At 38.9% G+C, this 14,119-nt stretch overlaps 1 protein-coding gene across 1 annotated transcript in view; it reads left to right on the top strand.

Moving 5' to 3' along the window:
• The window catches only part of LOC114135634 (potassium voltage-gated channel subfamily B member 1), a 38,819-nt gene extending 25,250 nt beyond the window's left edge, over nucleotides 1-13,569 (top strand). Inside the window, exon 3 of the mRNA XM_028003078.1 lies at nucleotides 10,464-13,569. Within this exon, the coding sequence (XP_027858879.1) occupies nucleotides 10,464-12,296 (1,833 nt within the window). The 3' untranslated portion in view covers nucleotides 12,297-13,569. The remainder of the gene's footprint in view (nucleotides 1-10,463) is intronic.
• The last annotated feature ends 550 nt before the right edge of the window (nucleotides 13,570-14,119 follow it).

The raw sequence follows: 14,119 nt of genomic DNA, 5'->3' as shown, positions 1-14,119 counted from the left end.
GCCTCCTGGAAGCAATCGTTTCTCAATAACCGAGGGTCCAGACCGTCTAAGCAAAACGTAGAACAAGGGGCTGGTTTCTACCTAACAATGACTGCCACTAATTTTTTGGACATGTCAAAAAATGTTAGAATGAGTATTGTCATTTAGAGACGCCACAAACACCGAACATATATTTGGACTTTTTGCATGTACAAATGATAACATTATTTAATCTCATTCTATTCTATGCAGACACTCAGTCTGCACTGTTGAAAATTTAATCACTCAAGCTTGCTGAATGCTTAAAATGGCTCCAACGTCACAGTCTGTAGGATTCTAGACTTTAAATGTTACATATATTTACGTATACACAGGCAAACACAGCAGCTCAAAAGTGTGTCATATTTTACTTTTTTAAACTTTATTTGTACTGATACGTTATAGCAATAAGGTTTAAAATGGAAGAAAGTCTCATGTTTCTGTCAGAAAAAATAAAAATAAATAGTTTAAACTATTTTTGTTTATTTCCTTTGCAAGACAAAACAGGTTTGAATATGAAATACTTATTAAGCATTCACTGAAGTTTCTTCAGGATTTACTTTCAAATGATACAAACTATAGGTGATTTTACATGGAGTAAATTTACAGCTTTATGTTTAATTTAAAGTTAGCTTCAGATAAAGTAACTGCAATACTCCTTATCTAATTAACGTACTGTACTTCTTAATTTAATTACACCTGAGTCTAGAGCTTATCTTTCTTTAATTTACTCAGTGGAACTGAGGATTTGAACAGGCGCCTCCTGTTTCACTGTAAGCTGCCGCGGTAACTCTCTCCGCTCAATGCTGACACCCAATCGTGTCACAGGAAACCGGCGACATCTGCTCTTTGTTGTAAACGCTGACCTCGCTGGGCTGCTGCACCACCACAGACAGGAACACTGTTGAATGCTAATTATGTGTCAGCAGACACCGCCATATGCAGTTTTGTCATTTCAGGCTTTCGGTCTGGATGCAGCCGCATGATGGAGCTTCGCACAACGTGAAGATAGGTAGAAAATTAATAAAAGGACATGGAAAAAAATCATTACTCTACAACAAAAAAGGTATAAGGATATTGGTCTGTTGTTGCTTAATAGTCAAACCGTGTCTGCAGGAGGAGTTAGCTATTTCCCCCCATATGAACCTCTGACTGAACTTTGCTCACTATGACGCAAAATGTGAGTCATAAGTGACACCATATTTTATAAATGATCATTTTCTGTGATAAAATTTGTCATTGTGCCACATAATGTTTTAGCCTATTCATTATAAATACTGTATGTTCAAATACTAACGTTGCAGTCTAAAACCACTACCATGTCTCAACACTTGCAAATGTGGTTTGCATTACCTTTCAACACATTTGTAGATGCTGTAACACTCACAATTCATTTTAAGCCTCAGAAAAAGTAAAAATCACTACAAAAGTAACTTTGCCCTGATGCTGAAGAAAGCAATTAATACAGATATTTTGTCATTGTATAGAAATCAGCAAACTTTAGTTTGCAAACAAGAATAAAAATATTGAGGACAAAGCTTCCAATAAGTGTAACTTTAGTAAAAGTGTGTCATGTATGTAGTGATCCATCACTGCTTTTCAAACTTTTAAAAATACTGTATACCTCTTACAAGTAGGGGAGGTCTCATAGGAGGCTGTACTTATTCCATTAGTGGAGCTCAGCCATGCAGGTTGTTTGTGTGTTTTTCTTTTTCTCCAGACTAGAAGAAAGGCTGCACTCACACACTGAGGTTTACAACAGCTTTACTCAGCTGTTTATATGACCTGAGTGTCTTTAGGTCTCAGCAGTGAACAGACAACACATGGTTCACCAAGAGTTTGGCCCACTTCACCTCATATGATACTTTCTTCTTGTGATTACACAAAAAGGTGACTCTTTTCTGCCAGAAACAAAACTGCAAATATTTTCAAGTCAAGATTGTCTCACATTTATTGTTGATTTCAAATTGCCAAAAGATAATGTAAATTATTTTGTTATAGTTACGTGTATGAGAAATTACCTAGAAGTTGATAATATGTTTGCAGAATTCCTCAGAACAAATCAGCTCGTTAGGTTTTCTAATGCTTCTCAAAACGTTTTAATCATTCTAAGTAAATTACCTGCAGATAGAAACAGAAACTGAGATAACATTTTACTCTTTTTAAAGAAAGTTCAGTGTCTTAAATACATGTAATGTACATACATGTATTTTCATTCAGCACATCTCAAAAGGGACTGTATTGTCAAAATACACACCTACCAATTATATGCAAACCTTTGACACATAATACTGAGTATTTCTAACACAAACGGCCTGTGGGGGACAGTGCAAGCTTTATGGAGGGTTCTGACCCTAACAGGGGACCAAGGTTGGTACGATTTTCTGGTTGTTATTAGGCGTCCACAAGAAACACACTCAATTTATTTTTCTCCCATGTCCTCATTTTTCACAATGTCACCTTTACTCCTTTTCTCATCCTTTCACCGTACTGAAAAAAAAATGTTTCAGTCCCCTTAAGAGCACCGACAGCTACTTTTAAAGACTTCAGACTGTGCACATAGAGACTTTTGGGAATTTCAGAAACCATTGTCAGATTCTATTTATTCAGAAATATATATATACAGTATATTACAAACATGAATAGATGATGTTCATCATTTCAAGTACATTTTAATTTGATTAAACTAAATATAACAAATCCCATAAATAAAACTAATTTTACCTTCACATGTTACTTTCACAGATTAGTATACAATGCTGGAAACCACCTATGTATGCAAAGCTTTTCATGCAATGTGCCTTTGTTGCTCATCGTTTTAGCACCACCTTCACACTTTTTAAAGGACACGTCCTGTGAGTCGCCTCAAGCTCGGCAATCCATCTCCCTGACTTCTCCTCACTCGACAGAAGTGGAGAGGGCCAGGCTTCTGCTCCCAGTTTGAGGTGGGAAAGAGAAAGCTGTCGGACAAGGTGAAATTTGGCAAATGAGGAGGACAAAACATCTCTGTGGCTCTTTGGAGCGAAGTTGAAATTGTTTTGAACCAGTTTTTTTTCTTTCTGCTTCAGGAATACACGAGAACATTTAGACTGTAATTAGAAACTGTCGATAGGTTTTCAACCACATTAAAAATTCATTAGTTAAAGTTTTTCACTACATACGACTGGGCTTTTTTTGGAGTAATGAAGCTGCCTACAGGATTATGGAGGACATCATCTTTAAACTCTCAACACAGAGAGACACAACAAAATTGGGCAACAACAGATTGAAAAAAGCATCGCCTGGTCCACCAAATTTTCCAAATGGCATAGTCATAATTTTGCACAAACAGCACAGAAGCATTAATAACCTGCCTTTCATTAAGGTTTCAGACTGGTGGTGGTGGTGTAATGAATGAGGAACAATTGACCATTGTTTAAACATCACATCTCACACAGTTATTGTTACTGTTCATCTCTTTAAGACCAAATTGTTAGCATCTTCAAACAGGATAATGCACCACATCACAAAGCGCCATTTATCTCAAATCAAACCTCCTGAACATTACAGCGAGTTCACTGAACTCCAATGGCCTCCACAATCACCACATCTCAATTCAGCAAAACATCTCTAGCATGTGCAGGAACAGGTTTCCATCTCGGATGCACGTCTCGAAATTCTCCAACAACTGCATCATGCTGCCAGGTCCGCATGAGCCAAAGTCTCTGATAAATGTGTTTGACACATTGTTGAATCTGTGACATAAAGAGTTAACACAGTTCTGAAGAGAAAATGTGGTCCAACCCAGTTCTTGTATGGTGTACCTAATAAAATGGCCAGTGAGTGTGTAAACTTCATAGATCATCATCTGCGTTTTAATTAAAGGAAACAGGATGTTGATGTTGTTGCTGGTTAGATCAAAGTCTATTCTGAACTAACTTATAACTCCAGCAAATCAGACGAGACATTTTTCAAATAATCATATTTTTTTGGGAAATAATGAGAAACTTTGACACGTGACATGTGTTGTAGTTCTCCACCTTTTTCTTCCACTCATTAGACTTCATAAAAACACCAAAACCAGAAATGTACTATCAGCAGGTGTTGGTCTAATCGCTCAAGCCTTATTGCTTCTCCATTGCTCTTTAAGCCACTTATCTGCACTAAATGAAAAGTTATTTACTCTGCAAGCTACTCACTCCATACCGAAGTGATAAATATACAGCTGAAACAGATTTAATAAATAACAATCAGATGTTTCTTTTTAATCCGTTTGTGACCCAAAATTTAAAGGATGCATATTTCCTCAGCTCAACCCCGTCAATTTTTACAAATAAGACAAAAGACAACTTATTTAGACGCAGTTTAGGTGAAATAAAAAGGGAAGAACTATAAATTAAGTGCCTTAAATGTGGAGAGCAGATGCACCACAGTCCTCAGGTGGAAGTTTCCAAGAAGGTGACTGTAGCCCTGGGAGGATGTGTTTGCAGCTGCAGCAGGCCTCTCCTGTCTTCCCTGGTGAGAAGAGGATTCTCCCCTTTGTTTACCGCCTGTGTAATTTCATCTATTTTTTCCGCTGAGGCCTCTAATGGAAAACCAAAACAAATGACCCAGTATCCTGCAGAGGGACTGCTCTGTAGGAAAATAGGCGGCTTTCAGTGCACAGGCTCAGGGAATATACTGTCAAGTCACAGGAGCAGCATTGTAAGAGGATTAGAGATACCATCTTGGACTCCACTTGTCGACAAAAACATGAAATGAGTGAGTCACTGAGTGACGATCCCTTTATTTATTCAGCTCTTGTGGTGAGGAAAAGCAAATCCAGTTAGGATGATATGAGACAAAGGTGAATCAGTGCTTCACGCAGCCTGACACAAGGGAAAACCCATAAGTCTGGTACAGGATGATCTTGTCGTGACTTGTTTTGTCACACCTCTACAATTTTTATTTGAATCTTCACCCTGATTGCCCTCATTCGTCTCTCCTTTCAAGACCAGCACTGTAAAAAAGTATTTCCCCCTTACAGATTTCTCCTATTTTTGCTTCTTTGTCACATTGAGCAGCTGAGTTTATTTACAACTGAAGTAAAGCATATTTTAAATAAAATAAAAATTGACAATTTAAGTTTAGCAGGTGATAGAAGGTGATTATTAGGCAAATTAGCAGAAGAGTTAAATGGTCAAACTTCAGTTGCGTGTTACAACTTTTTTTCAACACCAAAGTCAAAGCATTGGGTCATTATCAGGATTCTGCAGAACTTACATGTTGAGAAGGTAATTAAACCCTTGGATTCAGGTGTGTTGGACCAGAGATGCATCTAATGTTGCTTGAGGACTATAGTAAGACTTTATTCAGATAACTCTTTACTTGGGTTATCTTTGTGTGATATAAATGTTTGTTTGATGACTCCAAACTTTTAAATTTGATGATAAGAAAAAAAAAAGAAATGTCTTTTCACAGAATTATATAATCCAGATTGTGCAGAATAGGATTAAATTACCATTTTGGAAAAACCACCGGAAAACTCATGATGTTTTCTGAAAGCCCTGGAAATGGAGCAGAACTCGTCTCCACAGCAAATAAGAGTGACACTCCTCATTTTGAATGGACAGTGATTGTGTCAAGGGAAACCTCCTTGTTCATCCTTACTTTGATCAGACAGCTGAGGTAACCATGTGTAGGGAAAACTGTGGAAACTAGGCTACCGCTCTGACTCTGCAGTCTCTAATGGCTCAGTGAGGATCCACTAATGCCTTCCCCTTCCAAAGACTGGGATAGTTTGCGCTTCAGCATGATATTAAATATTCATTCTCCTTCCTCCCTCGGCTTGTATGGAAGAGATGCCTGGAGCTAATTACTGTGGTGGGAGTGCCTATGTAAGTGTGTTATGCATAGGTGTTTGTGTTTGGTGGAGATGAAGTGTTTTTCAGGACTGTGCAGAGGAAGTATCTCTACTTTTGAAAATAGGTGGTTGACTGAGCCTGCCATTAAGAGCTGATGAGGAAACACAAACTATAAACAACACAGAGCCTTAGTTTTTAACTTTGCCTTTCTTAAACAGAGACTTTCTGTAATTCTTTCTCATAGATTGTACAGGGACCAAAGCAGAATTTGATTATGGGGCCTAACTTTAAGTTAACCCCATCAGCCACCACTAATAATGTTCTTTTGGGCATTTAACACTCCTATTTTTATTATTTGCAAGTAAGCCAATTGGAATGGGTTTTGCTTGCCACTCACATGAGTCACTTGATTACATAACGAGCAACAAATGAGGGAATAGATTGGGACAAATCTTGTCTGCTGTACAGCTCTTCAGTAAAAAACCGATAGATCCAGAAAAAGAGGATCAAACTTAATAGTTTGTGTTCATAAACAGCCACTTATTAACATTAAGTGAGATTTATTTGTCTGCACAAAATGGGACTCCAATACTGACACAAAAACATGAATAGTTTGCCAGCATTACATTTTGACAGAAGACAACATTAAATCCAGGTTTCACTCTGTGTGAACACAACCAAAGCACTTAAATCCCTTAAATCCCCGTTCGTTTCAAAACAGAATATTTTATTTATCCTTCTCAATGAATGTCTTACATATATATATATATATATATATATATATATATATATATATATATATATATATATATATATATATATATATATATATATATATATATATATATATATATATAAATATGATGTTTCGACATCTAAATATTCTGCGTGTCAAGTCAAGCTCTCTTGGGAGGGCCCCTGATGGCCAGAATAAGATGATTTATTGATGATTTATTGATGATTTATTGCATCCTTTGTTGCATTGTTATGGTGCTGAGATGTTTACACACACTCATCACATGCACTAATGTCAAAATAACTTCTGCATTTCATTGACTGTTGTTTATAAAAATACAACTTCAGAATCAAAAAAAATATTAAAACCACTTGTTTGAATTTGATGTGTATTTTCTGTATTCTTGAGGTGGCACCTTCTCTGCACCTTCCTCAGTGACTCTCATAACTTTGGCATAAAAACAAATGCAGGTTTTAGCAGTTTTTCAGTTTTTGCATTGAATTTCCACCACAAAACCTTTCTGGGTTGGCAGCTGTGTTTTTATTTAAATTGTTTTTTTGGGAGGGGGTACATATTTTCCATAAATGTCGACATCAAATAGCAGAAAATGTATGCAGATTTGTTTATTTTCTTTAACTAATAACAAATAAATTAAAGGATGGTTCTTTAAAAATCACACTTTTCCTAGAGTACATTTTTTTTCCAATGGGTCGTGTGACATTTGCTGCACTAAACAACATATTTAGCTCTTTGTGGGACTCTTTGTAAAAGTGGCTCTTTGGATTATAAAAATTCTTGATCTAAACCTGGATTTATGTTAAGGTTTTAGAATTAAGCTGTCTGCAACTCTGTTGAAAATGTATGGTATATACCTAAAAGTGAGCTCCAAGCATGATTCAGGCTATTTACATTAGCTGTAAAACTTCTAATTAGAAGAGAGTCCAAACAATCAGTTTAGTTTTTTCTACAACTTGCTGAGGGACATTTATCTAAATATCAATAGTAATATTACACATTTGAATAATAAAGTTTGACATTGAGTTAGAAAACAAATCCACAACACCTCCAAGACTTTGCAGATCTATTACCTGAAACAGAAAAAAATGGCAGTTACTGAACATCTGACTGGCATCTGAAAATGTTCAAATATCTCGGCTAAAAACCACAGATTAGGCTATCTCTCTCCCAGACACGTCACTGAACTGTGTGTCCCTGTTAAATTTCCCTTTTCTGCCTGAGTGTTCATCTTTAGTCAGATCACTTCTCCTTAATATCCGGTCTGGCTGACCTCGGTTATCTCACTGCTACGATAGAAGTGGAAAAAGTGACCAGGAGAAGGTAATCATCCTGTGTGTATTGCCTTTACAGTTTGGTTTCAGCGCTGTCTGTTGCATTCAGCATGATTCATTTACTGCACTGCAGCCTGAACAGAGATAAGCCTTCATCTGATCAGTGTATTTTCCACTGGACAGTGCAGTTCAGAAACAAAGGCTTGTTTCCTTTCAATTGGTGCACATAATCTGTTATCCTACCTCTCCAGACCCTTTTTTAGCCAACTAATAGATCTTGAATTTATAAAAAGCGCTGAAACTACGTTTTATCTTTCATTGCAAACAGATATGTGTTTCTAGAGTAATTCATAAAGTATTTTGTTGGTTTTGATAGAGTTCAGTCTTTTTGTATCTCTTAATTTGTGAATTATATTCTCTTTCCTCTTCCATCCTCTCCATTGCAATGTTTCTTTGCACTTAGTCCCCCTCCATCTCTTCAAAGGCCAAGGTTGGTGTTCAAGCAGTCACCTGTCAGCCTTAATTAAAGCTTATGAAGGCTGACCGGTACCAGAGAATAATCCTACTCACACCAGTCGCCTGGGACACAGCCTCCATAGTGACCTTGTGTTGGATTTCACACCGATCGTGGGACAGAAATAATAGGTGTGGCACAGCCGTACAGCCACAACTATGTGCAGCCATGCTAATCCCCGGCACTGCGGCCAGACCCCGTTGTACTCAGCAGATTAGATCATTAGCAGGTCACTGAAATGTCCAGAGTACCTCGTCAGTGTCTCAGCCGGACTCTCTGCCCGTGTGTGGTGGGCTTTATACAACTTTCTGGGGGATTTTTGTAACTTCCAGCTCTCAGGGATAGATGTTAAAAGTGAAAAAACAAAGTGGAAAACTTTGCTGTCACAAACTTTCTCACATTATTTTAACGAGAGTCATAAAAAATAAAACACCTGGCCATGAACTCATAATAGCTCTGACCGTGATTCCTTTGAAATGCTGATGGGAAGGTCAGAAAGTTAAATGGGTCAGTATAACGTTAAAAAACACATATCTGGTAGGGATATTCTAGCAGAAGGATATGGACCACTTTTTCACTTTGAAGCACAGCTTCTCAGGAGAGTAACCTTCCTTTGACCCTGAAGAAGCACCATATACATGACTTTGTGGAGGTAGTTTATGACTTTCAGCATGTAGTTCAGGGGCAGAGCTAATTTTAGTTTTCTTTTGTCATATTTGCTGCTGCCTTGTGTGCCAAATCTAAAAAAAAACAAAAAACTGCAAAGATGCTAATTTAGACAGCTAATGATTCAGTTTGATTTGTGTTTCAGACATTGAATACCCAGTATTGATCTATGGACCTGAAAAAAAAATAAATGTTGTTCCTAAAATAAATGAAGAATGAACCACAGAACAAAAACTAATTTTATATCCAATATCCAGTACCTTCTTTCAGTTTTATTTCAGTCCCTTTAAGTTTGCTTCTTCTAGTTAGTCTCAAGATATGAATGCTGAATAATGTTATTTGTCCTTATTTCCGCCATCTGGAGGTTGATTTGAGGGGAAGATCAGGAAGATTTAGAAGGATTTTTCACAGTTTGTGTAAAAGACTCAGTGCAGTGTTCTTAGGTTTCAAAGCAATTTTTAAATATATCGATTTAAAAATCGATATATTTAAATCCATATCCCTCTAACTATATCGATTGTATTTGTGAAAATAAGTCAATTTGTGTCAGCACAATCCTTTTCTCCTTGACTACATACACAACTCAAAATTTCAATCTTCTTTCTTCTCGGTCCATTGTCATATAAATCAGGCTTCTGTGTGTACATTGACACTTGAGGACACTTGAAGATTTATCCACGATTATTTCTGGGCTGATCAAGACCAGACAATGATCCAAAACACACACCAGAGCTGGTTCTGGGATGAATCAAGCAGGTGAACGTTAAGCTTTTGGCATGACCAGCCTTCCTGGAAATTTGTGTACTATGCTCCCAAGCTGGACCAGCGCTTGGATGCCAACCAGTTTAAGTTAACTCTACCAGCTCTACAAGAGAAATGATTATATCCAGCCAGAATTATGACTAAAATTGATGGCTGTGCAAGCTGAGGCATATTTACTAAATACCAGTGGGATGTCTATATATATTCAAGTCTGCATGTATATTTTTTAGTCTGTATGAATAAGAGAAAATCTGCAAAAAAAAGTCATTCCTCTTCAAAATATTTGTACATGAAGTGCATGTGAAATATCTATAACTTGTCCCTTTTGGATTTTATTGCATTGACATTACTTTCATTTGCTAAAAATAGTGCTACAAAAATATTTTCCAACTTGCAACAGAAAGTCTAACTTGAGTATTTTCATTCCCAGCTCCAATCTCTGAGACAAATACAACAAAGCATGAAGCACCACCAGACTAATGATTCTCCCCAAATGATTGTACAACCTGTATTACTTGGCACTGTTAACTATTTCCTTCCTTCTTCTACTTATATTTGAAGTTCAATGGAATCAAAGCAAGACAAATGTAAAATACCTTTTGACAAACTTGTCATCTGTTTTCAGAACTCTAATTAATTTCTCCTCTATTTTCCAGATCCTTGCAATCATCTCCATCCTCTTCATTGTGCTGTCCACCATTGCCTTGTCTCTGAACACCCTCCCAGAGCTGCAGGACACCGACGAGTTTGGCCAGCCCACGGACAACCCACAGCTAGCTCATGTGGAAGCTGTTTGTATTGCCTGGTTCACCATGGAGTACCTGCTCCGCTTCCTCTCCTCTCCAAACAAATGGAAGTTCTTCAAAGGTCCCCTCAACATCATCGACCTGCTGGCCATCCTGCCCTATTACGTCACCATCTTCCTGACAGAGTCCAACAAGAGCGTGCTGCAGTTCCAAAACGTTCGCCGTGTGGTTCAGATATTCCGGATCATGCGGATCTTGCGAATCCTGAAGCTGGCCCGTCACTCCACAGGCCTTCAGTCTTTGGGCTTCACTCTCAGGAGGAGCTACAATGAGCTGGGCCTGCTTATCCTCTTTCTTGCCATGGGCATCATGATCTTCTCAAGTCTGGTGTTCTTTGCTGAGAAGGATGAAGAGGACACCAAGTTTAAAAGCATCCCTGCCTCCTTCTGGTGGGCTACCATTACTATGACCACAGTAGGTTATGGAGACATTTACCCAAAAACCCTGCTGGGAAAGATAGTTGGAGGTTTGTGTTGCATTGCAGGGGTCTTGGTGATAGCCTTACCCATTCCTATTATTGTAAATAACTTCTCTGAGTTTTACAAAGAGCAGAAGAGGCAGGAGAAAGCCATCAAAAGGAGAGAGGCTCTGGAGAGGGCTAAGAGAAATGGTAGCATTGTCTCAATGAACATTAAGGATGCCTTTGGCCGTAGCGTGGAACTCATGGATGTCATGGTGGAAAAAACTGATGAGAGGAAGGAGAAGCTCCATGACAATCACGTGTCACCACACAGAGGAACACCCAGGATCAAGTCACCGCTGAACCCCAGTAGTCCTAGTAAGACTATTGAGTCCAGCTTCCAAGAAAAGGCAAAACCAGCCAGCAGTCCTCAGCATCTCAGCGCACAGAAACTTGAGGAAGCATACAACAACATGACAAAAGCACAGTCACAACCAAACGTGAACAGCAAGGAAAAAGCGTCACATTCGAAGTCAGCCAGGCAGAAAGCTGAATTTGAGATGGGAAGCATCCTCCTTGAGACCGTGTCAGGCACAGCGGAGGGCGTTACAGACATGAAGAGTATTTCCAGCATCGATAGCTTCAACAGCTGCGTACCTGACTTTCCTGAGAGCTCCAGATTTTCGCACAGCTCTGGGAGCAACATGCCTGGAAGGGTCAGTACCAACCCCAGTCTGGAGCCCACCCTGGAGAATGAGCATGAGGGACTGCATGGCGCCACCAGCCCCAAGTCAGGCAAAAGCACCAAGCTCAACAACGACAACCCAAGAGCTCTGCCATTAAACAACCCAATAAAGGGGCGTTCACTTAAAGTTAGAGTCAGAGGCGGGGAGGACTTAGGGAAAGGAGGTCTCTCTGACAGCTCATCGATCCAAAGCCCAGAGACATCTGTCTACACCACTGCCAGCAGCAGGACGCCCAGCAAGAGCCCCGAGAACTTACGGCCGAGCATCTTCACATTCCACGACTCGTCTGTCAGTAAGTTCATTGACGCCGACACGGACGAGGAGGAACACCTGCACGACAGTTCGGCAGCCAACGTGACCCAAAGACTTTTGGAGAGAGCCAGCCCCAGGTTTGCTCAGCTTCAACAGGGTCCCAACCACATGGAGGGCCTCTCCAAGAAGCTGGGGAACAGCACCCTGCCGCTGGAAGGACAGGAAAACCACATTTCACCAGAGCTGCGGCCGCTTCAGGGGGAGAAGCGTCAGTATAACTCTTAGAGTCGATTAAAAGGAATGGCTTGCACAGAGAATACAAAGAATATGAAAATATAAGGGATTGCTAATGAAGAGCTCAGAGACTTGTCTGGGAACAATTTGCAGGAGAACTGAAAGAAAAAAGGCTTTTCCTACAAAATTACAACACCTGTGGATCACTGGAAATAGTGTTGTTATCTTCTCTAAAACGTTCCAGATGAAAACATTCAAACGCCCTCAGAGTGGAAGAAAAGAAGGGATTTTTTGCTGTTTATACAAGCCCAGATTATAATGCCATCATTAGACTAGCTGCAGGAGTCTAGTCTAAAATTTTATAACCTGTTTTCTGAGAGCCCTGGATAAAATGCTAAAGTCACTGCAGCTAAAGCTGTCAAATCATCGTGAAACATAAAGGGCATCAAAACAAGGCACAATAAGAGGAGATATTTTAAAATCCTCAATTGCAGTATGAAAGGAAGACATACATCTTCTCTCCCTACAGTGTATATTTATATACATTGTATGTTTCAAAGGCAGAGGGTTGAGAACATGTTCTTGCTTCCTACAACTTCCTTTAAAACTGGCCTTAGTTCATGTTGTCCTGTGTTTTACGTTTTGATGTTGAGGAGGAAAGCCTGAGGCAGGGTAAAAGATAGCACATAAGTATCTCTGTGCGTGTGTGTGCAATAACTACCTTTCACTTATATTTATTATGTAGCAATAGTCGTCTTTCATCCTATGTCAAATCTTCAGCAGAATGAAGTGTTTCGGTCTGTTTCTTTCAAACAGCTCAGTGTCTCTCCTGGGTTGGCATTTTTACTGCACAGATTACACATAAGCTGTGAGGTCACATCCATCCTCGTCAATCATTGGTGGGAAAAGGGAAAATATCATTTTGGAAATGTTGCACTCTTGTTTTTCTTATTATAATCAGTGGCGGTTTTGGATATGGGAAATATGGCTTCCCGAATGATGCATCTCAAGGGGGCGCCACAGAGCAGAAAATAAAAAGTTATTTGTCGGTGGTGAAAACAGGTTTTATTTGGCTCATTTGGGCACCGGTGGCTCCCTGTGGTGTGCAGGGTGCAAGCATTGTAAGAAAATATTGTTGTACATTAATATGATGCTAAAGTTGGTGTCTGAGTCTTAGCTCAAAACTCTGGACCGCCTTGGACCATCTCCGGTGTAAATTATTAGAATATTTACCCTTATGTGGATCATTCTTCACTGAACAAATTTCTAAACATATAATTTCAGATTTATGATGCACTTATAGCTACTATTTTGTTTTTGTAAAAAAAAAAAAAAAAAAGGGAAAAAAAACATGAAAGATACTTTTAATACTTTTTAGAATTAGGATCACATTAAGCTAAAATAAGCATAAAAATCAAAAGATAAAATCTTGTCAAACATGTAGCAGCTAATGTTAAATTGATTCCAGATGCTCCGTTTTTACCATATGGTGACCTGATTTTACCTTGATTTTTACCAAGATTTTGCCTTGGTGACCTGATGCATTTCTTCCTGAATGGGACTCAGAGGAATGGGTGTGTGGTTGGCTGTCAGTAGGGAGGCAGAAGGAGCAGCTCCCCAAGAACCGCCACTGATTGTAACCTGATTATAACACTGATTATAACCTTTATTCTAAATGTCTGAGTGTGTCCTCAAGTTTGGGTTACATTTGTCCATCAAAGTCTTTTTTAATTTAAGCTTCAAGCAGTTGTAGCGGATGAGGTGAACTTTGCATTGAGCGACAGGAGACAACAGAGAAAAAAATCTGTTTTGTATGAGTGTAAATATTGTACGTGCATCCATGCAAAGCCAGACTCTACAACGACATTACGCAT

Source organism: Xiphophorus couchianus, chromosome 20 (assembly GCF_001444195.1).
Source record: "Xiphophorus couchianus chromosome 20, X_couchianus-1.0, whole genome shotgun sequence".
NCBI classification, from domain to species: Eukaryota; Metazoa; Chordata; class Actinopteri; order Cyprinodontiformes; family Poeciliidae; genus Xiphophorus; species Xiphophorus couchianus.
The sequence above is the reverse complement of the archived record's forward strand: the minus strand, read 5'-3'. Positions and strand labels throughout refer to the sequence as shown.